The 26,499-nt window shown below is 38.9% G+C and overlaps 1 protein-coding gene across 1 annotated transcript in view; it reads right to left on the bottom strand.

Annotated features, from left to right (window-relative positions):
• PPEF2 (protein phosphatase with EF-hand domain 2) overlaps nucleotides 1–10,312 on the bottom strand; it is a 34,334-nt gene extending 24,022 nt beyond the window's left edge. The window contains exons 1-5 of the mRNA XM_072624128.1: nucleotides 10,258–10,312; nucleotides 3,035–3,162; nucleotides 2,856–2,913; nucleotides 2,048–2,223; nucleotides 948–1,062 (exon numbers count right to left, since the gene is read on the bottom strand). Coding sequence (XP_072480229.1) covers nucleotides 948–1,062; nucleotides 2,048–2,223; nucleotides 2,856–2,913; nucleotides 3,035–3,162; nucleotides 10,258–10,312 — 532 coding nt within the window. The remainder of the gene's footprint in view (nucleotides 1–947; nucleotides 1,063–2,047; nucleotides 2,224–2,855; nucleotides 2,914–3,034; nucleotides 3,163–10,257) is intronic.
• Between the last annotated feature and the right edge of the window lie 16,187 nt (nucleotides 10,313–26,499).

Here is a 26,499-nt window from a genome sequence, read left to right as displayed (position 1 = left end):
CGTCCTGGTCATGAGTGCTATCTGTTCAAATGTGTTCCCTAAATGTGTACCCTCTTCTACCAGAAGAGCTAGAATGGGAAGGGGAGAGTGTGGAAGACAAGAGGGAGTGGCATAAAATATTTCTCTCCATTTATTTAAATGTCTTTTCCCTTAAGGTGGGGGCATTTTCTGGTTGGTTTGATAAGAGATATTGGTGGTGGTCCCTGATCTTGGGGACCCCCAGGCAGGGATGCTAGAGCCAGCAGCCTGCAGAACCAGTTGTGAGCGGGAGCAAATGTCACAAATTATGGCTTGATTTATCATTTTTTTCATTTTCCAGATTTGAGAAAATGTTAATACAGATTAAACTTAAAAGCATGTCTTACACAATTCCTCCCCCTCCTCCTGGAGAGCTGGTTGTTAAACATTTATCAGCATTCCTCTGGACCCAGGCTACATGTATCTTTTCTTTTTTTAATTTTAAAATATGAATCCATAATGTAATTTATTCATAAAGTAATGATAAAAACATTTTTATAGATCAATTAAAATTAAATATTTGGATTTATACTCAACATCCTGTAATTTAAGCTCTAATTTTAAGGCCTTAAATGAAATCCTCAAAGTGACCTCAATTATACTAGATGGATGATCTCCAATTGCTCCCCAAACGTTGGAGGAACCTGCAGTTAGCAGGTCAACGTTTCTGTTTCTCTAGGTAACAGGATCACTGAATTCACTTCTATGTGAGAAGATCACCTGAATTCAGGTCCTGCTCCATGTATATTTTAACTGAAACTGGGGTAAGCAGTTTTCCCTTTTGTTATCGATATATAATACCCTCAGCTCCCCAGCCCTCAATTCCCCAGCTTCCCTACCCTCAGGTCTTGTTCTGATCAGTGTAAATCCTCCCCTCTCATGCTTCCAAACAATAAAGACTTTCTCTGCATGACCAAACTCTTGCTTACCACACACTGTGATCTCCTCACTGTAACAGGTTGAGATGTGGTTGATGTTTGGCAGTTGTACAAGATGATTCCTCGCCTCATGAAGAATATTTAAGACATAACGAGCATGTAGCTGCTACTGGGAGAAAAAGTGGGTAGGGAAAGAGGATGAAAGATAAGAGGGGCGTTTCTCAGTGAAGAGACACTTGGGATTTACTATTTGGCTATTTCCAAATAGTCACAATTCTAAGAGATCATGAGTCCTAACTGGAACCTGATATCCCTACACTCCTTTCATCTGAAAGTGTGTACATTTCATTCCCTTCTGGATCTTTGACTCAGTTGGCCCAAATGCTTTCTCCTTTACTTACTATTATGCCCTCTTATCATCAAATGGCATCCAGAGACAGGAAGTCATTTGCCAAAGTCACACAGGAAATTGCAAAGACAGGATTTTGAACTCAGGTCCTCGGATCCCGAGTTCAATGCTTTTTCTAATATAGCACACTATTCAGGCCATATAGGATATGGGCACATATCACATGTATATATGTATGGATGGATGTTATATTGTCTGCATGTGCATGAATGTGGGCATGTACATATATGTACAGATATGTCTGTGTACGTCTATACTCAAATACATACTATGTATATGCTAGCATATATGCACAGCATATATGTATGTACTATATATACATGTCTGTGTATGTCTATATATCGGATACATGCAAATATGCCGTATAATACAGAAATATATATGTACATGTGTGCATATATACACATATATAACTTAATTAATATACAATTGTATGTGTACAAATATATAATTCCTATATACACATACATATACCTATGCATATGTGCATGTATATGTCCACAAATCCATATAGACGTACATAGACATGATTAGGTATTGCATTAATTGACGTGGCCTTTTCTGTGTTATTTTAGAAAAATGCTGGCTGAATAGAGAGTAAACTGTGGTCTCCTGAGTTGACGCCTTCAATACACAAGGGGCAGTCTGGGGTCGTTTACTTCAATTTGGCATCTTCCTACAAAAAAGGCATCTGGGTCTTCATGATCTGGGCATCATCATCCATTTCACCTGATGTGCTTACTTTTTTCTGTTTGAAGGCTTCCACTAAGGCAGTTGCATGGTCAGGAAGGAGAGGAAAAGAGACATGGGGTCCGGTGTAATAGTCTGGCACCTCTATGGATTCGTAGTCACAGTATTTTTCCATCTCCGGGTCCTGAAGGAGTCTCTTCTCCGTGAACATACAGCTGAGGAAATTCTCTAGTCAGGACAGAAAAAGTTCTGTTAAATCTTCCTGGCATATGACTGTGAGTGAGAGTCAGAACTTGAGTTATAAGAAACCTCAGGGGGTTTCATACTCTCATTGTGTAGACTAGATCTTTCGTGTCTCTAAACGCCTGCCTGAGACTCACTGAAGGCATGGGCACTTTGGAAGAGCAGAGGAAAGAAAGATCGTTTTAGAGCATGGGACACTGGCAGGGGAAGACACCATGAAAAGCCACTGTCTTCCGACTTCAATGATATGTTCTATTAATGGAGAAGGGAACTCCAAAAGGGAGAGCAGTTCAGGAGGAGAGGAATGATGCAGTGTCTGTCTCCATGGAAACTAACCTAGCTAGGGACTATATTACAGTCTTCAGAAAATCATGAACTGTCCAATTTAGGGCAGAAATCTGGTAGATTCTGCTCAGATGGAGAAAGAAGAGAAATGAGAGGAGGGGATTCAAATAAATCCATGGCTTGGAGTCTCTCCTTGCCTTCTCCCTCTACATTTCCTTTCCCATCTTTATGTATAATCTCTCACCTCTGAACATACACAACCCCTTACCTCTAACCCCCTGATTTCTGAGGTCTACATGCTAAGGGAAGTTCCATAGGAGGGTCATACTCACTTTCATTGTGGCTACTTGGTGTGAAGTGATCTACAAGGTAGCTGAAGAAATCATGGAGCTGCTAAAGAAAAGACAAGATTGAACTGGAGATGAGATCCAAACTCCACTAAGCCCCTGGCTTCAAATAGAAAATTTGGCCAAAAAAAAGGAGCCCTTGAAATATCTCCCAGTCGCTGTACCTTGACCTGATCTTGCTGCCCTGCATATTCTATGGACTGGAAAATGCTCCAAGTACATCGTCTTCTCATTTCCAGGCGGGCAATGTAGCGGCGGTACCATCTCTGGATCAGGACAGCTGCTTTGAAGGCTGTGACAGGGCCAGAAAACCATACATTGAAGTCATTGCTGCTGGGTGGGACAAGGTGTGAGAGTGGTTATGTTGTCTATCTGAGTGGTGAAAAGAGAAGAGATTTACTCCTCAAGGGAAGCTTAACTGAATGTGTTTTGGGAGAGATTGATAGGAGACCACTGGTTGAGTGGAAAGAGGCCTGAGATGTCACGTGCTAAGACCCAGGTCCAAGACTAGATGGACTTACTAGCTTCATGACCTTGGGCAAACTTCTCATTTCTTTTAGTACTATTTAAATACCAGCTATTATTATAACAGGTCCCATAGGATAGTCTCCAGATCTGGCATGAAATCAGAAAACATACATTTACAAATACATATACTTGTAGCATTTTGAGGTGGTTACTATGGAGAGTGATTATAAACACCAGTTCATACATTATCAGAGCCAAACATCTTCAAGAGCAACTCAGACAATTGTAACATTTCCACTTCTGCCTACCTTTCCACTTCATAATGTATCTGAGCTTATTTATTGTGGGTAACCAAATATTTAACGGGAGAAAGAGTATAATGGATGAACTTGCCTGGAGCAATCATTTCTTGCAACATGCACAGATATTCTCTGATGGCTGTTGTGGGGATCACATAGATAGACAGACAGACAGACAGACAGACAGACAGATAGATAGATAGATAGATAGATCAATAGATGGATGGATGGATGGATGGATGGATGGATGGATGGATGGATGGATGGATGGATGGATAGAAAGTAGCTAGGTGGTACACTGGATAAAGCACCAGGCCTGGAGTCAAGAAAACCTGAGTTCAAATCTGACCTCAGACATTTACTTGCTGTGTGACCTTGGGCTAGGCACTTTACCGTGTTTGCCTCAGTTTCCTCATCTAGAAAATGATCTGGAGAAGGGAATGGCAAACGACTCTAATATCTTTGCCAAGAAAACCTCAAATAGGGTCACCAAAAGTCAGACACAGCTGAAACAATTTAAAATGTATATATGTATGAATATGTCTGTATGTATGTATATGAGTATGTGTGTGTAGACATACATGCACACAAATACACATATATTTGACTCAGTGGACTAAGGCTCAAACCTTTGAGATAGTCACTTGAATACAAAAAGTAACCAGACATGAGGGACTCTAGATCTTCCCTTAGGCTTCTGACCACAGACCATCATGGGCACCACAGAGACAGGGAAGCTGTTCTCAAATGAATCAAGGCTCTATCCTTATTCAGTGTGTGCTACGTCCTTTCCTTGCTACAGTTAAACAAGCCTTTTGTTAACTGCTAGATGAACAGTGCCTCATTTCCTTCAATTTCAATATCATATATGGAGATACTGATTGATTGATAATGTACTTTGCAAACCTTAAAGCGCTATATTAACGCTAGTTAATGTGTTGTTTTTATTGCTGGGATCTTTTCTGAGAGGAGAGTTTTCCAGCCATGGCTGACCCCAACCAAATCATTTATAATAAGAGAAATGCAAATTAAACTATCTCACACGTATTAGATTGGCACAAAAAATAACAAAAGATGGAAATGGTAATTATTAGAGAGACTATGAGGGGAAAGAAACATTAATGCCCCATTGTGGGAGCAATAAATTGGCCTAATCATTTTGGAATATGATTTGGAACTATCTCCTCAAAGTTGCTGAACTTGTTGAGCCAGCAATAGCACTTAGCAGTCCTATGATCCCAAAGAGCTCAAAACCAGAAAGGACCACTATGCACATACATATCTGTAGTAATACAGGAAGAGAATTGGAAACAAAGCAAATGCCCATCAAAATTATGGATTGTGAATGTAACGGAAGATTATTTCACCATAGTAATGATGAATGTGGCAGATTTAAAAAGAACCTAGGAAGACATATTACTTGTTGTAGAGTGAAGTGATTAGTACCAGGAGAACAACTTATGCTATTACATAAAGGAAAATTGCAGAATTCCGAGGAATGTCTTGGCTATTTACGAGCTCAGAAGACTGATGATAAAGTGTACCGTCAGTGTCCTAGCAAAAGGATGAGATAGACAGAGGTGCAGAATGAGACACGCATTTTCAGACATGGTCGATGAGTTCATTTGTTTTGCTTGACGATACTTATTTGTTATGGAAGGGAACTTCCATTTGTAGGAGGTGAATTAGGGGGTAATAGCAGATGGAAAACCCAAAAGAATGAAAAATAACAAGAAAAGAGAGACAAGTAAGAGAGTTTACTCATGCAAACATTATAAAAATGACAATTCAAGATTAGGTACATAATATATAGTAGTAAATGACCATAGTAATCTAATGTTTGACAAATGCAAAGATCCAAGATTCGGGGACAAAAAAATTACTATTTGACAAAAAAGTGTTGGGAAAACTGGAAAGCAGTTTGGCAGAAACTAGGTATAAACACATTGTACTGAGATAAGGTCAAAATGGGTACATGGTTTACAAATAAAGAGTGATAACATAAGCAAATTAGGAGGGTGTGGGATACTGACCTGTCAAAGATCTATGGATAAAGGAAGAATTTATGACCAAACAAGAGATAGAATGCATTATGGGATGTAAAACAAATCATTTTGACAACATCAAATTAAAAAAGTTTGGAACAAACCAGTGCAGCCAAGGTTGGAAAAGAAGCAGGAAACTGAGAAAAAAAATTACAGCAAGTCTCTCTGATAAAGGTCTCATTTCTCAAATGTAGAACTGTCAAATTTGTATGAACATGAGTCATTCTCCCAGATGATATGAACAAAGGATATGAATAGGCAGTTTTCAGAAGAAGAAATCAAAACTATCTGTAGTCATATGAAAAAAATGCTCTAAATCACTACTGATTAGAGAAATGCAAATTAAAACATTGAGTTCCACCTCAAACCTATCAGACTGATTAATATGACAGAAAGAAAAATGATAGATGTAGGAGGGGATGTGGGAAAATTGGAGCACAGATCTAACCATTCTGGAGAATAATTTGGAATTATACTCAAAGGGCTATAAAACTGCGCACTCTTTGACCCAGTGACACCACTACTAGGTTTATATCCCAAAGAGATCAAAGAAAAGAGAAAAGGACCTTTATGTACAAAAATATTTATAGCAGCTCTTTTTGTGGTGGCAAAGAATTGGAAATCAAGGAAATGCCCATAAATTGGGGAATGGCCAAACAAGTTGTTGTGTATGATTGTGATGGAATGCCGTTGTCCTATAAGAAATGCCAGGCAGGGCGCCTTCAAAAAAACTTGGGAAGACTTACATGAACTGATGCAAAGTGAAATGAGCCGAACCAGGAGAGTATTGCATTCAGTAACAGCAACACTGTATGATGATCAACTGTGAATGACTCAGCTATTCTCAGTAATACAAAGATCCAAGATGATTCTGAAGGACTTATGACAAAAAAAAATACCATCCAGCACCAGAAAAATAACTGATGGTGTCTGAATGCTAGCCGAAGCATATGTTTTCTTACTTTATTATTTTGGGGGTTTGGGTCTGCATTTTCTTTTGCAACATGACTGATATGGAAATGCCTCGCATGATAACACATGGATAATCTATTCAAATTACTTGCCTTCTCAAAGAGGGGAGAGAGGAGGGAGAGATAAGGACAGTTTGGAATTCAAAGTCTTAAAAAATGAATGTTAAAAATGTTGTTTACATGTAATTGAGAAAAATAAAATGAAAGCAAATATAAAAAATAAAATTGGCAATGTTACTCAGCAATTAATTTGCTAATCTAGTGCTGTAGCAGTCAAACAACTGAGGGGGTGCTCTTTAAGAGTAGGCCAAAGAATAACAAAATTCATCCGAAAGAACAAATGTTCTAGGATGTCAAGGAAAATAATGAGAAAAAAATGAATGGGATATAGCATTATCAGATATCACCATAACTATTTGAGACTGGATTAAAAGGGGTCAGTAAAATAGATCAGAGTATTAAAATATTATCTCCCTCATTAGAATGTGAGCTCAGGGAGGGCAGGGAATGTTTTTGACTTTCTATGTAGCCCCAGAGCTTAGCACAGGGCCTATCATGTGTTGTTGAATTATGTCTTGAGAGCCCATTTGGAGTTTTCTTGGCAGAGATGCTGGAGTGGTTTGCCATTTCCTTCTTTAGGTCATTTTACAAATGAGGAAACTGAGGCAAACAGGGTGAAGTGACTTGCCTAGTAAGTGTCAGAAGCCAGGCTTAAACTCAGGTCCTCCTGACTCCAGGGTCAGTGCTCTCTACTGCAAAAACAGCTGCCCTGCCTGTCAAAAGCAGATCAATACCCAGATTAGCAAGAAGTAAAAGCAATAAAATAAAAAAGAGTAGCCAAGTGTTTGCTAAACCCCAAACACAAACTACTAGAAGAAAGAAGCAGACACTTTTGAGGTGGGAGAGGACCAAAGAATAAATGGAGGGCAAGATAGGATGGAGGGAAATATAGTTAGTCCTTAATGAGGGTAGATGGGGAGGGAGGAAGGCAGAGAATGTGGAACTCAAAGTTTTAAAAACAAATGTTAAAAATTGTTTTTACATGTAACTGGGAAATAAGATATACGAGAATGGGGTGTAGAAATCTACCTTGCCCTACAGGAAAAAGAAGGGGAGGGAGTAAGAGAAGGCGGAGGGGTGATAGAAGGGAGGGCAGATTGGGGAAGGGGTATTCAGAACGCACGCCATCTTGGGGTGCAAGGAGGGGAGAGATGGGGAGAAAATTTGGAACGCAAAATCTTGTGAAAGTGAATGCTGAAAACTAAAAAGAAATTACATAAATAAATTGGTAAGTATTTTAAAAAACAAAAACAACAATAAAAAAGAATCACTGGGAAAACTAGAAAGCCCTTTGGCATAAATTAGGTTTGGATAGACAGTTAAACTCTACCTGCATTTTACATTAGATATATCTATATGTAATATAAAATATATTAGTATAAAAGCTCACATTATAAAGAAAAGTAGAGAAGGTCAGGAACAATTCACAGCTGTTGGGGTGGAGAGAGGGAGGGAGGGGAGGAAGAAAAGAGAGAAAATCCTAAATATAAAATTAAAAGTGAATGATCATCAATTGGGGTATGGCTGAAAAATTATCTGGTATATGAATGTGACAGAATATTATTTTGTAGTAAGAAGTTATGAATATTAGTAACTCAGAAATGTAGGAAGATATTTGTATGATTTCTTGTTCAGTCATTTCATTCAGGTCTGACTCTTTACGACCCCATGTGAAGTTCTCTTGGCAAAGATACTGGAGCTGCTTGCCATTTCCTTCTCCAACTCATTTTACAGATGAAGAAACTGAGGCAAACAGGGTGTCTAAGGCTGGATTTGAACTTAGGAAGATGAGTCTTCCTGACTCCAGCCCTGGCGCTCTATGCACTATGGCGCCATGGAGCTGTCGGTAACTAAAAGGAAGGCAAATTATGACTGATGGACCAAACTAAAGTCGGTCACAGAGAACAGATAATAAAACATACCTTCTCCTTTGTGTCAGGGAGGTAAGAGATGTCACTTTTCTTCTCACTCTACACACTTTCTCAGTGACTTCACTGTCTAGTCAGTTAGTTAATAGTCAGCAAGCATTTATGAATCATAAGGTGGTTAGGTGGTATAGTGGATAGAGCTCAGGCCCTGGAGACCTGAGCTCAAATCTCACCTCAGACACTTATCCCTGTTTGCCTTAGTTCCTCATATGTAAAATGAGGTGGAGAAGGAAACCACAAATGGGGTCAGGAAGAGATGGGCATGACTGAAATGACTCATTGACAATGATAACACATGATAGGCACATGGGTAGACTTGTCCTTGGCTGCTGAGTGGATTGCAGTAGACATCAAGACATAAGGCATGGAGATGGCGGCCATGCACAAGGCTGATAACAACAGTCCAGGCAGAACATGATGAAGGCTTAAACCAAGGGTGGTTATGTCGGCCGAGAGGTGACAGAAGGCATCAACAAAAATACTGAATGAGTAAAAGAAGGCAGTCTGTATCAGAGAACGAAAGGCTCTGAGATGGTTGCTATGGAAACAATTGAATGTAAATTTAATTTTTCACTACACTCTGCTAATCTATTGATCTCCAAGAGAGAGATGGGAACCAGTGTCTCTGCTCCAATAGAGGAAAATTAAAACAGGTAAAGACTCAGTGGCCAGGAAACCTTATGATTAGGGAGGAAAATTCTTAGACAGGTTTGACATTGAAGCATGATTATTTTAGGAGGTAATCATGTTTCATGACTGTTTCTTCCTTCAAGAGGTAAGAAAAGACAAAAAGAAATCAAAGGGAACAAAGACCTTTTATTTTGCCAGGAATGTTAACAAGGTCAGGTAAAGAACTCCACCCATCTGGAAAGGTTGTCTGTGGGTTTATTGAAGAAAGTGCCTCTAGAGCAGGGTGGATTAACCTAGGACTATAAACTTAAATAAATGAATAGAGAAATAAATGTGTGTGTGTGTGTGTGTGTGTGTGTGTGTACACACATACATATATTCATACATAGTATTTATATAACATACGTATGTGTGTGTCTGTGTATATCATATATGTGTGTTTGCATATATATATAAATACATATTTATGTAAGTTCTATATTGAATTCATTGTTTTTCTTGATAATCCTATCGTAAAGCCAGGCATCAAGCCTAGCTATTGATGAAAACTCCCCTGACTCTTATTCGGGACCCAAGGGGGCCAAGGAGCAGACCTGGCCAAAGCTTAGAGAAAAGGACTGAACTTGTGACTTCTGGCTGTAAGAGACTCACGTGGTCTCAGTCAGCAAGAGATCTCTGGAGGGAGAGAGAGACTCCAACATGGCCAGGAGCCAGTGAGCTCCTCTCTATGTTTAGCATGTCCTATTCCCAGCTTGCCTTCCTAGGACTTCAGGGAATTTCTCCAGGAATCAGAGTGGGGAAAGTCTTTCCCCCCAAGGCACATCTGCCTTGTTTTGCAACTGAACGTAGTCTTTGTGATTTGCTAGAAGCACTAAGTGATCTTAGAGTCACACAGCCAGTCCTGTCAGTGCAGGGACTCGAACTTGAGTCTTGCTGGCTCTGAGCTGGACTCCTTATCTACCATGAAATAGATGGAAAATGCCTACCGCTCTCTGCCTTCTGGAGAACAAAGTGGTGGGGTGTGGAGCTGCCACTTCCCATCTTGAACAGTTTCCTTCTGGTCGCAGGCAGACAAGGTCAAGGCTGAGTGGCTTCCACTGGAACAACAATCTGCCTTGGGGGAATAAAGCAGAGTTGAAACACAATAGTTGAGAAGAGTTTTTAATGATATTTTACCAAATTAATTCGAAAACAAATTCACTATCCCCTGCTCATCCCCTAGAGGATAATATGTATTGGTACAAAACTGAGAACCACAGGATGTGTTCCATGAGCTCTATCTCCACAGAATGTAGCAGTCTCTCTCTCTCTTCTCCCTTCTCTGTGATTCTGTCTCTGTGTCTCTGTCTTCATTTCTCTGACTTTATCTCTCCATCTCTATCTCTCTCTTTGATTCAGATTCTGTGTCTCTGTCTCTCGGTCTCTGTATTCTCCTTCCTTCTCTCCCTTCTTTCTCTCCCTCTCTCCCTCTATCTCTCTCACTGTCTCTGACTATCTCTCTCTCTCTCTCTCTCTCTCTGTCCCTCTCCCCTCTCTCCCTCCTTCTCTCCCTCTCACTATCTGTCTCTCTCACTATTTCTGTCTCTCTGCCTCTGTATCCTCTCCCTCTCTGTGTCCCTTCTTCTTTCCCTCCCTCTTACTGTCTCTCTCACTCTCTCTGACTCTCTTTTTGACCTCCCCCTCCCTCCCTCTATCTGTCTCATTATTTCTGTCTCTGTTTCTCTGCCTCTGTATCCTTTCCCTCTCTCTGTTCCTTCCTGTTTTCTTCCCTCTCACTATCTATCTCTCTCATTGTTTCTGATTCTCTCTGTCTCTCTGTGTGTGTTTCTCTCTTGCACAAATACAATAACTCCACCTGACTTTAGTCCCTCTAACATCTCATCAGAGCTCAGGCGTGTAGCTCCTTTACTGAAGTTGCTAGTGCTCTGCTAACCCTTTCTGCAAAATTGCCTTGTATTTATTTTCCATATACTTTGCATACGTGCATTTTATATTTCCTTCTTTTTGTTCATGTATACACCAACAAGTTTCCTGAGTGGAGGCCAGGGACGATTTTCATGCAGTCCTCAGTGTTGCTGTTCTCATCGTCCCTCATTCTGTCCAAACTAGGGAAATCCTCACCCAGTCTTTATATTCTAATTCCAGTTATGTAGAATGCCTAGCTGCCTTCAAGTAAACTGCCCCTGTGTCTCAAAATAGTTCACAATGCTTTACAGTTTGGGAAATGCTCCACAAATATTATTTCTTTTTATTGTCCCAGCAACTGGGAAAATTAATGCTATTATTATCCCCACTTTATAGATGAGGAAATTGAGTCAAAAAAGGTTAAGTGACTTGTCCAGCTAGTATCTGAGGCTGGATGTGAACTAAGATCTCCCTGAGTCCATGTCCAGCCCTCTATCCACTGTGCCACCCAGCTGCCCATTTCCTATACTTTTCTGCCCTTTCACCTCAACTCCCATCCACCACCCCTCTCTTGCTCTGCCAGCTTCTTTCACTGTGCTCTCAGGAACTCCTACTCCACAATTCAAATACTTTCCCTTCATTTAGACCTTGCCTTTTCATGCACTTTAGACCTTCTGGCACTCAGAGATGCCTGGCTCTCCGCATTGACACTGCATGCGTGGCCACCCTTTCCAATCCTGCTTGTATCTTCTCTCATCCTTTTCTTTCTCACCTCTATACACACCTTGGTGCTGGAAGAAAAGTCAAAATAATCGTTCCTTCATACTGCCCCTGTCTGAGTATCTCTCGGATACTATCCCTCTGCTAGCTCTCCTCCTTTTAGGTTCATGCTATCCACTTTTCTCAGCCAAGCCAGATCTGGGGAGTTGTTCACAGTTCAATGTTTAGTCCCCAGTCTTCTTCACTCCAACATCTACCTTTACATTAGGGAACTTCAGGATACATTATCCTTCTTCTTCTTCTTGTTCTTCTTCTCCTTCTCCTTCTCTTTCTCCTTCTTCTTCTCCTTCTTGTTCTTTTCCTTTTTTTCTTCTTCTTCTCCTTCTTCTTCTCTTTTTTCTCCTCTTCCTTCTTCTCCTTCTTTGTCATCATCTTCTTCTTCTCCTCCTTCATCATCTTCTTAATCTTCACCTTCTCCTTCTTCTTCTCCTTCTTCTTCTTCTTCTCCTCTTCCTCCTCCTTCTTCTTCTCCTCTTCCTCCTCCTCCTTCTTCTCCTTCTTCTTCTTCTTCTCCTTCTTCTTCTTCTTCTTCTCCTTCTTCTTCTTCTTCTTCTTCTTCTTCTTCTTCTTCTTCTTCTTCTTCTTCTTCTTCTTCTTCTTTTACTTCTCTGGTTTAAGTGACTTACCCAGGGTCATGCAGCTTGTAAGCGTCTGGGGCCACATTTGGACTCTAAACCTATTCTTCATCAATTCTTCCATCCTCAAAACTTTCCCAGGCCATCCCCCTATTTGAGCCATACTTGTCTTCCTTCCAAATCTTGACATGTAAGTTAACTACTTCAACTCTACACTTCTCTAAAATCGAATCTCTCACTCCCTTGTCCTGTTGCAGCTCATGCTTTGCTAATCCCCTATCACTCCCACCATTTGTCTCCTCTGCTCCTACTCATATACTACTGAGCAGAACTGGAAGAAATGACACAACCATGTTGATTAGGTTCACTGCAAATTTCCTTTTGTAATCTCAGCTGGGCATTCAGCTAACAAGGCAATTTTCATGTTTTTCCCTACATAATTCTCTATCCCATTTACCAAAGCAGTTATTCCAAATCTTTGCCCCTCAAGTCTCACATACAATCCCCTTCTCTCCCCCTCTGAACTAAGGATCCCACCCTATATTTTACTGATAAAATAGAAAATATTCATGGTGATATTCTTCTCCCCTTCTCTCCATTGTACAACTCCAATTTCTGTTAAAAAGAGGTCCCTTCTCAATCCTTGTTTCCATCCTTCAATCTTTTCTCAAAAAGCTTCCTCTTCCTAGCGTTCAGTCTCTTCCTATCTGCTAGCTTCTATCCATACAGATCCAGGTCTGCCTCAGTCTTAAAAAAAAACCCTCCTATATAAAAAGAAAAGAAAAAAATTTAAATTAAATTTAAATTAAAAAAAATTTAAAATCCTAATCTCTTCAAATTATTGATCTATATCATTCCTCCCTTGCTCAGCCAAAGTCCTAAAAAAGATGCTTAGGCTTGTTGTGTTCAATTCTTATCTTCTCACTTGCTTCTCAAGCCCTTGTAATCTGTCTTCCAGCCTTATTACTTAACTAAAACTGCTATGTGCAAAGTTACTAATGATGTCTTTGCAAAATCCTGGGCCTTTAGCTCAATCTTCATCTTTCTTGACCTCTCTGTGGTATTTGATACTATTGACCATCTTTTCCTAGATGCTCCTCCCTCTCTGTGTTCTCACAACATTTCTCTCTCTTGGTTCTCCTCCTACCTGTCTAACCATACCTTCTCAGGTGGAAGATGAACCATCATCCACATTGTGCTCCCTAACTATAGGTGTTCAGCTAGGCGCTGTCCTAGGTACTCTTCTCTTTTCCCTCTATGTCCCCTCTATTGATAATCTTTTCAACTCTCATGGGTTAATTTTTCTCTCTAGACAACATTGCCCCTCCCTCCCCCAGATCTATATATCCAGCCCATTGTCTCTCTCCTGATTGCCAATCTTATGCATCCCAAGTACCTGCTGGGCATTTTGAATTAGACATCCCAGATATAATTCAAACTCAACATGTCCAAAATAGATTTCATTTTCTTTACACCCTCAAAACCCACCTCTCTTTCAAACTTCCCTTATTTCTGTCAAGGGTATCACCATCTTTCTATGCACCTGGGTTTGCAGTGTCTTCACTCTCCCTCACTCTATACATGCAACAAGTTGTCAAATCTTATCATTTCTACATCCACAACATCTCTCACATCCATCCTCAGTTACTTCTCCCCATTCACATGGTCACCTTGCTAATACAGGCCCTCATCACCTCTTGCCTACTCATTCCAATAGCCTCCTAAATTGTCTTTCTGCCTCAATTCTCTTACATCTCCAATCTATCCTTTAATTTTATCCAATTTATCCATTAATTTTTCTAAAGTGTAAATCTGACCATATCAGTCTCCTAATCAACCAACTCTAATGACACCCTATTGTCTTTAGATCAACATAAAATCTTTTATTTAACATTTAAAGTTCTTTACAAACTGACCTCAACCTCTCTGTATAGTTTTATTACACCTCATTCCCCTTCATACTCTTTGGTCCAGCCAGACTAGCTTTCTTACTTTTCCTCATCCATAGTGGTCCCCTCACTTTGTCCATGCTTTTGCACTGTTCTCCCCCATGCTTCAAATGCATCCCTTCCTTTCCTCCACCTTTTGGAATCTCTAATTTTCCTTAAAATTCAAAATAAGACTGCTTTCTACACGAATGTCTTCCTATTCCTCTCATGTTACAGCATCTACCCAAAGAAATTACCTTGTATCTTTTTATATTTATCCATATGTAGACATTATGTATGAATGTATATATTACATGGGTATATCTATATATGCATGTATACATTGTATATGTGTACGTATACATGTGTGTATATTTTATTGTTTTCCCTAGGTTGCAAAGTGGATAGAACACTGGGACTGGAGTTGGGCAGATGAGTACATACTTGCTCTGTGACCTTGTAAGTCACTTACCTTCTCTGCCTCAGTTTTTTAAAGCTGTAAAATGGGGGTAATAACAGCACCTACTTCTCTTGTTATGAGGATCAAATGAAATAATAATTATAAAGTGCTTAACACAGTGCCTGGCACACAATAGTCACTATATAAATGCTTATCCCATTCTCTTCTTCCTCTCTGGTAGACCATAAGTCTTTGAGAGGCAGTAGTATTTCCTCTCTAGTGCCTGGCACAGAGTAGGCACTATAAATGTTTATTCCCTTTTACCCCTGGTAGACTACAGTTCTTTGAGGGCAGTATTTCATTCCCAGTGCCTGGCACATCCTGGGCACTTGATAAAAACTTGTTGATTATTTTTAATATGATTAAGTGATTGCTTTCTAATTGTTGAACCATCCTTGCATTGCTGGTATAAATCCAAGTTGGTTATAAGGAATGATTTCATGAATGAATCACTGTCATCTATAAAATTTTTGGATTTATATCCATTTATGATGTTAGTCTGTAGTTCTTTGCTTTGTCCTTACTTAAGTATTGGGACTGGACTTGTCCCCAAAGAAGGAATTTAATAGGATACTTTCTTAATTTTTGAGACTAACTTGTGTAGTATTGATATTAATTGTTTTGTTAAAGTTTGATGGAATTCTCCCACAAGTCCATCAAGACCAGGGTTTTTTCCTCTAGTAGTTATTTTACTGCTATCTATTTTGGGCTATTTAAGATCTTTATTTGTTTTTCCTGTTAGTTTGAGTATTTTATGCTTTTGAAGATATTCCTCTGTTCTTTTGTTTTCTCGATTTTGTTAGAATACTGTGCATGGTACATTGTCATCATTCTTTTTATTTCTTCCTGTTTTGTTATGATTTCCCTTTGTTTATTTTCTATTTTGCTCATTTGATTTTCAGTCCTCTTTTTAGAAACCAAACTGGCCAATCAGTTTTATTAGTCTTCTTCAAAGCATCAGTTTTTATTTTATTTTATTTATCATTTCCATATGTAAAAGCTGGTTGATTGACCAATTGATGTATTGCTCTTGGTACCTGGAAGTTATGGTGCTGTGGATACCAAATATAGTTTGGTTACCTTTCATTCCTTCTCCCTCACTAACAGCAATAAACCACGTAATTCACTTAGTTTAGTCAATATGAAGGAAAGGACCACATGATGGTTCTATAGTGGCTGTAGAGGGTAGATCTGAATTCAAAACCCAGCTTGAGCACTTGTGACCACTGTGACCTTGGAGAAGTTATTTCACCTCTGTGACCTTGTTTCTCCATCTATAAAATGAGGAGTTGGAACTTCATGCTCTCTAAGATCCTTCACAGCTCTAGACAGTCTAAAAGGAGAGTTTGACCCTTTATCTAATTCCTGTTTTTCTGTTTTAACTAGGGAAAGATTTTACTAACCATTGTTTCAAACTTTAATTTCACACTTGCTCATTGTAGTTAGGCTGCAAAGAATGAATTGTGTATAAGGAACACACAAAAAACTATAGTGTCCGAGGGGCTTCATTGAACACTTTAGATCCATAAACAAACAAACAAAAAGCCAGTCATGTGATATAAAGTGGCCACCTCATATAACTCTTTTTGAGTTTAACTTTCAGAAAAGTCCAACCCATTTTTAAAAATGTACAGATGGCCTTCAACTGCAAGAGGGTGCATGAAACTAGAGGGAGAATGCCAGGAAATGGCAGAAGTAGTCAGAACTAAGTCAGCCTCATTGGAGATCCTCAGCAACTCCTAACCTTTCAGATTTGGAAAAGACCTTAGAAAGTTGTCAGTTAGCATTCATTAATTAAATATCATATGCCAGCCTAAGTGCTGGGGATTCAAATCTAATAGTCATGGGTCACTGGCTCACTCTTCTCTTGATAACTTGGGAGGCTAGAAGAATTATAGAAGGCCTTTGACTTTCATAAAATATCCCCCATGTCTCCCTGTCTGGTTTCTTTAGAGCAGGAGTCTTTAACCTGTAGTGTATAGTCTGTAGATGGATTGCAGGGAGGTTGTGAACTCTGATGAGAAAAAAAAAATCCATGTTTATTTTACTACCCTCTAGTTGAAAGTTAGCATTTTCTTCAATTTTTAAAAAAACCCATCATTTTGAAAAGGGGTCCCATAGGCAGATTCACCAGATTGCCAAAATGGGCCATCTTATTTTTTTAGAGCAGAGGTCCATAACCTGAAGTAAGATTTAGGATAGATTGCAGGAGGCAAGGGGGTTGGGAATTTATTTGGGAAAAAAATTTCATGTTTATTTTATCATTCTAAAATTATGTTTATTTTAAAATACTAATATAAAATTCAAATGTAAAATTGCCTGTTTATTTTATTATGCTAAATTACATATTTATTCTAAAATATTAATATGAATATTACTTAATATATTAAAATAAAAATTAAAAATTACATTTATTTTATTATCCTTTAACTAAAATTGACATTCCTTTCCATTATATAAAGACATTATTCTGAGAAGGGACCCATCAGTTTCATCAGACTGCCAAAGGGGTCCATGATGTAACAAAGGTTAAAAACCTCTTCTAGAAAGAAGCAGCAACCTTACCTTTCTGAGTGTGATCTAACAGGAAGTTTATTTTGATGGGAAGTCCTTGCCAGAAGCCCAAACATGATCAACATTCAGGGTGACCCATGCTGCAGTCTCTGGGGTAGGTGGATTTCTTCCAATACTACAGCTCTTTAAAAAATGATAATACTAAGACGAACTGTTATTCCTCGCTGTGGCTATTTGGTGAAAGCATTCATTGATGTTAGGGCCCGGAATTCCCTAGTGCTCTAGGCCAAGTGTAAATCTCAGATTTCCTTACAATTGCCCTGAGAGGCTTTAAGGGATCCCCCATGTGACACCAGACACAAGCAGCTCTGAAAGAGATTAGGTTGTACTAGGAAGATTTGAATGGGGGATGCAGCCTTCATTCCTATCAAGGTTTGCTCTTGTTTCTTGTTTCCAGCTCCCCTCCCTTCCCCAGATCTAAGCCTTTCTGCTTTCTCAGGTTAAGAGCCTTTCTTACTGACTCAGAGATATGTCTCTTAAGATTGAGCTCCTTAGCCCAGAAATAGCAAAGTGCTGACAAGTGTGAGAAGATGGGGAGAGAAGGGGTGGGGCCCAGCTTGACATGAGGGCAGAAGGTATTCTCAATTAGCTAGCAAGTGTGGGGACCACAGAGTTTAGAGCAGTGATTAGGGCAAAAAAGGGAATATTTTCTAGGAATCAGCAAGGACTGTTCCATCCCAGTAATTCTGAAATAGAAAGCAGTCTTCCAGGGGAAAATGGAAGTGATAAGTGGGTTGATTATTAACCAACCCCTCTCCCCATCTTCAACTGCCTTCCAGCTAGAGAAGTAGAACTGAGAACTGGGGTGCATTTTTTGTTGTTCTATAAGCTAAAATTCAAACAGAATTTCTTTCTGTATTGAAAGTGCAACTTCTTTCTGAATTTTACAAGGACAGCCAGCTGGTCCATTTCTTTTTGCATCTAGTTCTGGACTTGGGAGTCCAGCAGACTTAAGTTCTAATCATGTTTCAGACACATACTCTGGGCAAGTCACTTGTCTTCCATCTCAGTTTTGTCATCTGTAAAATGGGGGTGATGATAATAGCACCTTACGTCCCAGGGTGTTTGTGATCAAATGAGATAACATTTGTAGAGTACTTTGCAAACCTTAAGGCAATATGTAATAAGTAATTACAATAATTACTATAATAATGAGTATAATTAGCATAATAATTACTAAGAGGCATCATGGGATAGTGGAAAGAGCATTGGATTGGAATGAGAAGAGTGATGTTTGAATCCTCTTCCATTTGACCCTTTTATGATTTTGGGTAATTAAGCGTCTCTGGGTCTCTGTTTGTTCATCTAGAAAATGAGGACATTGGGCCAGAATGTTCAAAATTCTTTCTAGTCTAAAGTCTATCATGTTCCTATAAGTTCTTGGTACTACAGGGTCTGGTCCTCCCCCGACCCTGTCCCCAGTTAAAGGACATAGTTACTAATTGAGCTGTCAAATGGGGACATGTGAGCCCCACAAGACTGTAGGCAAGTAACCAGTATTCCTTGCTATGGGGTAAGAGTGTGGTAATGAAACCACAGGGGAAAGGTCAGATGGCTCTGTTTCTCCTGGACCAAGTGTCCTTGTGGGGCTGAAGTTCCACAATGAGAAGAATGGTGGTTTCTATTAGCCAGGTTAGTACTAATTAGTTATCTCTGCTTACCTGGTGCAATACAATATGCTGCTTCCCACCATGTGGATATATTGAAAATGACGACCTTTAATATAATGCTTAAATCCTCATCAAAACTCCACTCTGGCTTTAATTTGTGAAGGAAAAAAGTGTGTGAAGGGAGGCAGCAAAAATCTGGGAATACAGGTAGGTAGGAGGGTTCAGAATCCCCCATAGTCTTAGGGCCTGTAAATCCTGCTTATCAATCAACCAAAAGCATGGCTAAATAAATCATTAATAATGCAATAAGTACAGTGCTAGGTGATGAAGGTACAAAAACAAAAATCAAAGAGGCAGAGCCTCTGACCTCAAGGAGCTGAACTCTTAAGGCATCAGGAGATTTCCCTTTGGATGGGCTGTTAGTTATGTCCTCTCACATCTTCTGCCTCCAGACTCCAACCCTCAACCACAAAAAGGCAGGCTTCACCTCCTTTTCCTTTTTGACAGGATTCTGGAACTGATAGATGAGGAGAATGCTGTGAATATAGATTTAACTAGATTTTAGCAAGCTTTTTATAAATAATCTTGTTAAGAGTCTACCAAAGAGGCTCCCCCAACTTACTCTTGAACGTTTGAACTTTAGGAGTAAACTTGTTTGACTATACTTCTTATATGGTAGCTCATGAGCCCCTACCAGTGTGTTTTCCATTAATAATCAATTAGTATAATTAGTTGACTTTTATCAAAGGCATTTGTTCAAACAGCAGACCAAGAATAGTCAGTCAAGAAGCATTTATTAAACACCTACTAAGGCATTGTGCTAATTGCTGAGGATACAATGAAAGACAAAAGATGGTGCCTGTTCTCAGGAGTTCACAGGACAATGAGGGAGACAGCATGAAAACAATTATGTACAAATAAGGTACATACAACATAAATTAGAGATGTTCACTTTCCTACAAATACACAGAGCATCCATGGGAAGAACAGGAGATACTTAGAGTACAATGGTAATGAGGAGCATATGTAGAGAACATGAGTGGCAAAGGAATAGCTACATTCCCTAGTATCAGAAGTCTTTTCTCCCTGCTGCATCCAGAGGGAGGCAACCAACATGATGAAGGACATTGTATCGGTGACCTATAAAGATCAGCTGACGATCTGGGAATGCTTAGGCTCAAGAAAGATCCAGGGAAAGGATAGCTGTATTTTAGGATTTGAAGAGTTGTCATGTGAAGGAAGGAATCAGATTTATTTCATTTGACCCCACAGGGAAGAGCTAGGACCAAGGTGTGGAAGTTGCAAAGATGAAAATTTGGGATTGATGTCAGGATTTTTTTTTAAACAATTAGAACCATCCAAAGATAGAATAGATTGTCTGAAGAAGTGATGGGTTACCCTTTCTTGGAGGTCCTTAAGCAGAGACTAGATCTCCTACTGGGTATATTACAACTGGCATTTCCTTTCATAAAAGAGTTGGATTACATGTCTGCAGAGATCCCCTCCAGCTCTCAGATTCTGTGATTTTGTGATTATAATTACACATTTAATGGGTTTAGTGCTATCTAACCCCTTTATTTGGTGGGAGAAGAGAGTGTCAGGGTCTTTGATTTCATTAGTATGAGGAACTCCTACTATGGAAAGCAGTTTGGTAATTCACCTGTAATACAGATTCTTAAAGTGTTTCCTTAGGCCCTGAAGTTAACTGACTTGCCTATGATCAGACAGCTGGTATGTGTCAGAGGCAGAATTCAAACCCAGGTCTTCCCATCTCTGAGGCTAGTTTGACTTGCCTAGATTTCATCAATTTACAAAGAAGGAAACTAAAGTCCAGAAAGATTAGGTCCAAGTTTCTTCATAATACCACCTATCTTATATGAATGAATGAAAGGAAGGGAGGAAGGAAGAGAGGAAGGAAAAAAGAAATCTGAACCTGTGATTCCTTGAGTGTAGAAAGGTTCTGATGACAGTGAACATCTGTCTCTACCAAGGTAAATCTCATTTGTTCTATAATTTGCCATCTTAAAGAGTTTCCTGGGGTGCTAAGAGGTTATATATAATTCAGTTTTAAAAATTAAAAGGTTTTCCCTATCCCTGTCTATTCTGGGAATTCTACGCATCTTGATAATGCCCCTTCCTCTCAAGGGAAATGGGGGTACCCACCAAAAGAAACACCCAGAATGACCAGTCATGGTATAAATACCAAAGGATGCTACCTATTCCTGTATTCATCCCTAGATGGTTGACTCAAAATTGTTGTGCTTATAAGTGCTCAGTCAAACTAGGTTGATTCCTTTGTAAAGGGCTTCTCAGCTCCCTTGTCCTATTGAGTATAAAAGAGCATCACTGCCAATATGTTAAACCACTCAGAATCTACCTGTCCTATGAAGGGCTTGTGTCCTGGAGTTATGATGGACATTGCTTCATCTCTTAGGACTGGAATGAAGGTTGAAATTCTGGGGGCAGGTGAGCATATGTCCTTACATTCTTTGGATATGTGTACATATCTAAGAGTGTGTATTGTACAATTAATCCCTGTTGTTAAATCAAATATTTTTGGAACTCTGTCTTTTTTCCTTGAAATCCTGGACTGACTTGATCTCACTCCATCTGCACAGTTCAGAATTAGACCTTCTACTCATCATTTCTTCCTGATCCTTTTCAAAAATGAAGGACAAACCACAACTCTTACTGAGCCAGTACTGTCCTATATAGGATAAGCTCCTATAAAGACCTCAATTAGGATAACTCCTGCTTTAATTCTCCTTAATATTCAGTCTATCCCTTTAAGCTGCTACATTTAAACAAATTCAACAATAACAAATATGTATTAAGGATCTACAATTGGTGGGGGGAGGGTTTTCCCTCATAAATGACTATGATGTAAAAACAAAAGACAATAATAAGGCTGTCATCTTGTTATCCTATCATTCCCTTCAGCAACTTGTGGGCCTACCTAAATTAATCCTCCTGCTGGCTCATACAGAAAAACCTCCATCTCCTATCTCTGTGCCTTTACAAAGTCCTAGTTTCCTTCAAAGTTCAGCTCAAGGTGGGTGGAACCAAGATGGTAGAGAGAAGGCAAGGACTCCCCTGAGCTCCCCGGCCAAGGCCCTCCAAACACTTTTAAATAATGCCACAAAATAAATTCTGGGGTAGCAAAATCCACAAAAGCATGGGGTGAAAAAATTTTCCAGCGCAAGACAACTTAGAAGGTCAATAGGAAAGGTCTGTTGCACCAGGGTAAGAGTACAGCATACTTTAGCCAGGCCACACCCCAGAAAACAAGTAGTAAGCCTTGGGGGTGACTGAATCAGTGGTAGCATTGGTAGTTTCCATACCTCTCAGTCTGAAGACAGTAAAAGAGGGTCAGACAACTGGTCAGAAGGAGATTACAAGGATCCTTTTACTGGTATCAGGGGCAGTCGCTTTTCCCATACTTGGGACTGAGTGACAGTCTATCATGAGAAGTACTAGCACACCAGAGTTTGCCACTGCGGGTGAGCTGGGACCCTGGTCACAGTTCTAGGGCAGAAAAGAGTGTTTGTGGTCACTCACAGACCAGAGCACAGGCCAGGAGAGTAGTAAATACACCTCTCCCTAGATCACACCACCTTGGAAGAATCAAAAATTTACAGGTCCTCAGAATTACCTTGGAAAATAGTTGTACAAAAAACCTGAAGCCTGGAATAGTGCCCTCTCCACTCCAGAAGCAGAGCATAGAGTTAAAAGTCAAGAAATAGTCTGGAAAAATGAGCAAACAGATTCTGACTATAAAAAGTTACTATGGTGACAGGAAAGACAAAAATGCAAACTCAGAAGAAAATAAAGCCAAAACTGCTACATCCAGAGCCTTAAAGAAAGCTGTGAATTACTCTTAGGACATGGAAGAGCTCAAAAAGTATTTTTAAAATCAAGTGGGAGAGGTAGTAGAAAAATTGAGAAGAGAAATGAGGGTGATGAAAGATAATGCTTAAAAAAAAGTCAACAACATGGCAAAGGAGGCACAAAAAAATACTGAAGAAAAATAACTCCTTCAAAACTAGAATAGGCCAAAGGGTAAAAAAAAAAGAAAAGACGCAGAAAAATCCAATGAAGAGAAGAATGCCTTGAAAAGAGAACTGGCCAAATGGAAAAAGAGGTACAAAAGCTCCCTGAAGAAATTAATTCCTTAAAAATTAGATTCGGGCAAGGGGAAACTTTATGAGACATCAAGAAACAATAAAATAAAATCAAAAGAATGAAAAAATAGAAGAAAATATCTCATTAGTAAAACAACTGACCTGGAAAATAAATTCAGGAGAGATAATTTAAGAACTGTTGGACTACCTGAAAGTCATGATCAAAAAAAGAGCTTGGATAGCATCTTTCAAGAAATTATCCAGGAAGACTGCCCTAATATTCTAGATTTAGAGGATTACATAGAAATTTGAAGAATCCACCAATGGCTTCCTGAAAGAGATGCTCAAATGAAAACTACAAGAATATTATGGCAAAATTCCAGAGCTCTCAGGTCAAGGAGAAAATATTGCAAGCAGCCAGAAAGAAACAATTCAAATATCATGGGGCCACAGCTAGAATAACACAAGATTTAGCAGTTTCTACATTAAAGGTTCAGAGGGCTTGGAATATGATATTCCAGAGGGCAAAAGAGCTTGAATTACAATTAAGAGTTACTTACCCAGAAAAACTGAGTATCATCCTTCAGGTGGAAAAAAGGACATTCAGTGAATAAGGGGACTTTCAAGTGTTCCTAATAAAATGACCAGAGCTGAATAGAACATTTGACATTCAAATACAAGACTCGAAAGAAGCAGGAAAAGGTAAACAATTATAAGGAATTCATTAAGGTTAAACTGTTTACATTCCTACATGGGAAGATGATACTTTTAATTCCTAAAACTTTTATTATTAGGACAGTTAAAAGTAGTATACACAGACAGAGGTCATAAGTGTAAGTTGAATATGATGAGATGATTTGCTAAAAAAAATTAAATTAAATTAAGAGGTGAAAAAGAGGGATGTACTGGGAGAAGGGGAAAGGAATAATTAGAATAAAGTAAATCAATTGCCATAATGGGCATAACAAAAAAATCTAGAAATCATCCTAATCAGTAAGCACCTGCTCTTTTCGCCAAGTCAACAGAAATAGTAGTCAAAGACAAAACTAGTATAAGCTTGTACAGAGGAAGATAGCAAAAATTGTGTAGGACTTTGCTTCATAAGAAGTCAAGGGAAAAATAAGTTTAAAGAAAGCTGCATGAGAGATATAACAAAAATAAGAAGACATTTAAGGATGTAACTGCAAGGAAAACAATAAGCAGATGAGCAATGTATAAGATCTATAAGATTTTTTAAAAAACATGCTGGACTCATCATCCTAGACGTATTGCCTGAGGAAGTAGAAATGACATTAAAGAAAGCCAAAAATTGGAAGAGTAGCTGAAACAGACCCAAGTATACACTAGACAAGTATACTCAACAATTTTGAGGGTGCTAAGATATCAATTCTTAAGGAAGCTAAGAGAGGGGAAGATATAAAAGATACAGAAAAATTTCAAATCTTGTTATTACCAAGATAAAGTAACCAACTACCAATCTATATTCTTATGTCCCCATTTATGTAAAAATTTTATGGGAATAACTTATATACATATAAAGGGTATCTTTGAAGAATGTATGGAGAGAGAACTCACATGTGAGATAAATATGTCCAATCTGTCATAAAAACCATTTATGAAGAGGACTGGACCCCCTCTGCAATGGAATTAGGAAATGTATGAGAAAATGTTAAAAATACCTTGAAACACAGTACACTGCAAGATACATTCTAAGGCAATTGATGCTTGACTGATGGTTGGCTGAAATCTTTTTTGAAATCAATAGCCCTAATCCAGATCTTCCTCATGAAATGAGACGTCTCCTGTCTCCATAGTCTTAGTTTTATAATGCATAATACCTAGATGGTACAGAAAAGACAAAGTAAAATACAGTCTCTTTGGTTGACAGACATATATCTTGACCCTTCAGGAGAATCTTCAGTTCATGTTGACAGCCAATGACTGGTGGGGATTGTCCAAAAACTGGCAGAGCTGATGGTCTTTCACTAGACCCATGTTAGAGTTGTAGGTAGCTCCAGCAATGCCAAAATAGGGCCGTTCATCGGTCAGGTGTGCATATCCTTGTTGGTCAAGTGCCCATAGACCCATTTCCCTAGGAAAGGTTCAATAAGTGTGGAGGGGCAATCAAAAATAGCTGGAGAACTTTCTATATCATTAGGTCATTTTTACCATACTGGGTCTAATCACCTACTCATCAGGAAGAAAGGTTGGAGGTCCTCCAGCTAGCTTCCTATGATTAAGCAAGTGAACTTATAGTCTTGTAGTTTAAAGTTTGGGGCCTATTAGAAGAAAGAATTTCTCTTATCTAATTATCCGTAAATATATGTAAAATACGTGTTAATGTATGTAATTCCTATACTAATATGAGTTGATTAGACTGACTAAATGTATATTGATCGATAAATATCATACTAATAATCACCACCCCAGTTGAAAAAAAGGAGGGCAACCAAATTACAGTCTTAAAAAATAAATTTCTTAAGAGATCCATTACAGACCTGTGTCTGCTTGTCTCTTTCTGTGTATAGAGTATGGTCTCTGAAGACATTTAGTGACCAAACTGGTAATAGTAATACGCTTATTGTGAAGTTTAGCATACTTAATGGGGGATATTCCAAAAAAGTCCATCAGCCCTGTGTTTGTTTACCGGGTGTGCAGAAAATTGTGTGCGTGTAAATAAGAAGGGAAACTTTGTTGGCAAATGTTTCTCTGCCTTAATATTCAAAGGAAAATGCAAGGAAGGTTCCTAGCATATTGGGTGGATACCCTGTGATCAGTCTGCGGGAGAAAAAGAAGGAGAATGGGCAGGTATGAATGAGGTGTATTCCATCTCAGTATTGGGAGTGCTGACGTTGAGCAGATGCCAGACCTAGCTGGAGTACTAGGGAAACACGGGACATTCATAAATTTATCAAAGGAGTCAAACAGCTTCCTGCTATCATTCTCTTCTTTAAATTCAATTTGATAGATTCAATTCAGCAAATATTTTAAAATAAATTATTCCTATTTTTGTTTTGTTTTGTTTTTTAACCTCATCAGGATTTCTCCTAATATCCCCCTTCCTAGAGAGCTATCCCATATAGCAAATAATATTTAAGAAAAAAAGGAAGAAGAAAAAACCCAGCAAAACTGATACTAAATTGAAAATGTCTGAAAATGCAAGCAAGGTATTACACCCTCGAGCCTCCCACCCTTGCAGAGGAGTAGAGTGAGTGTATCTTCTCACATATCTTCTTTGTAATTTTTGGCAAAAATTTTTGAGTCAATGGAAATTT

The sequence above is a fragment of the Notamacropus eugenii genome, chromosome 7 (genome assembly GCF_028372415.1).
Source record: "Notamacropus eugenii isolate mMacEug1 chromosome 7, mMacEug1.pri_v2, whole genome shotgun sequence".
Classification (NCBI taxonomy): Eukaryota; Metazoa; Chordata; class Mammalia; order Diprotodontia; family Macropodidae; genus Notamacropus; species Notamacropus eugenii.
This window is presented reverse-complemented; position numbering and strand designations above follow the sequence as displayed.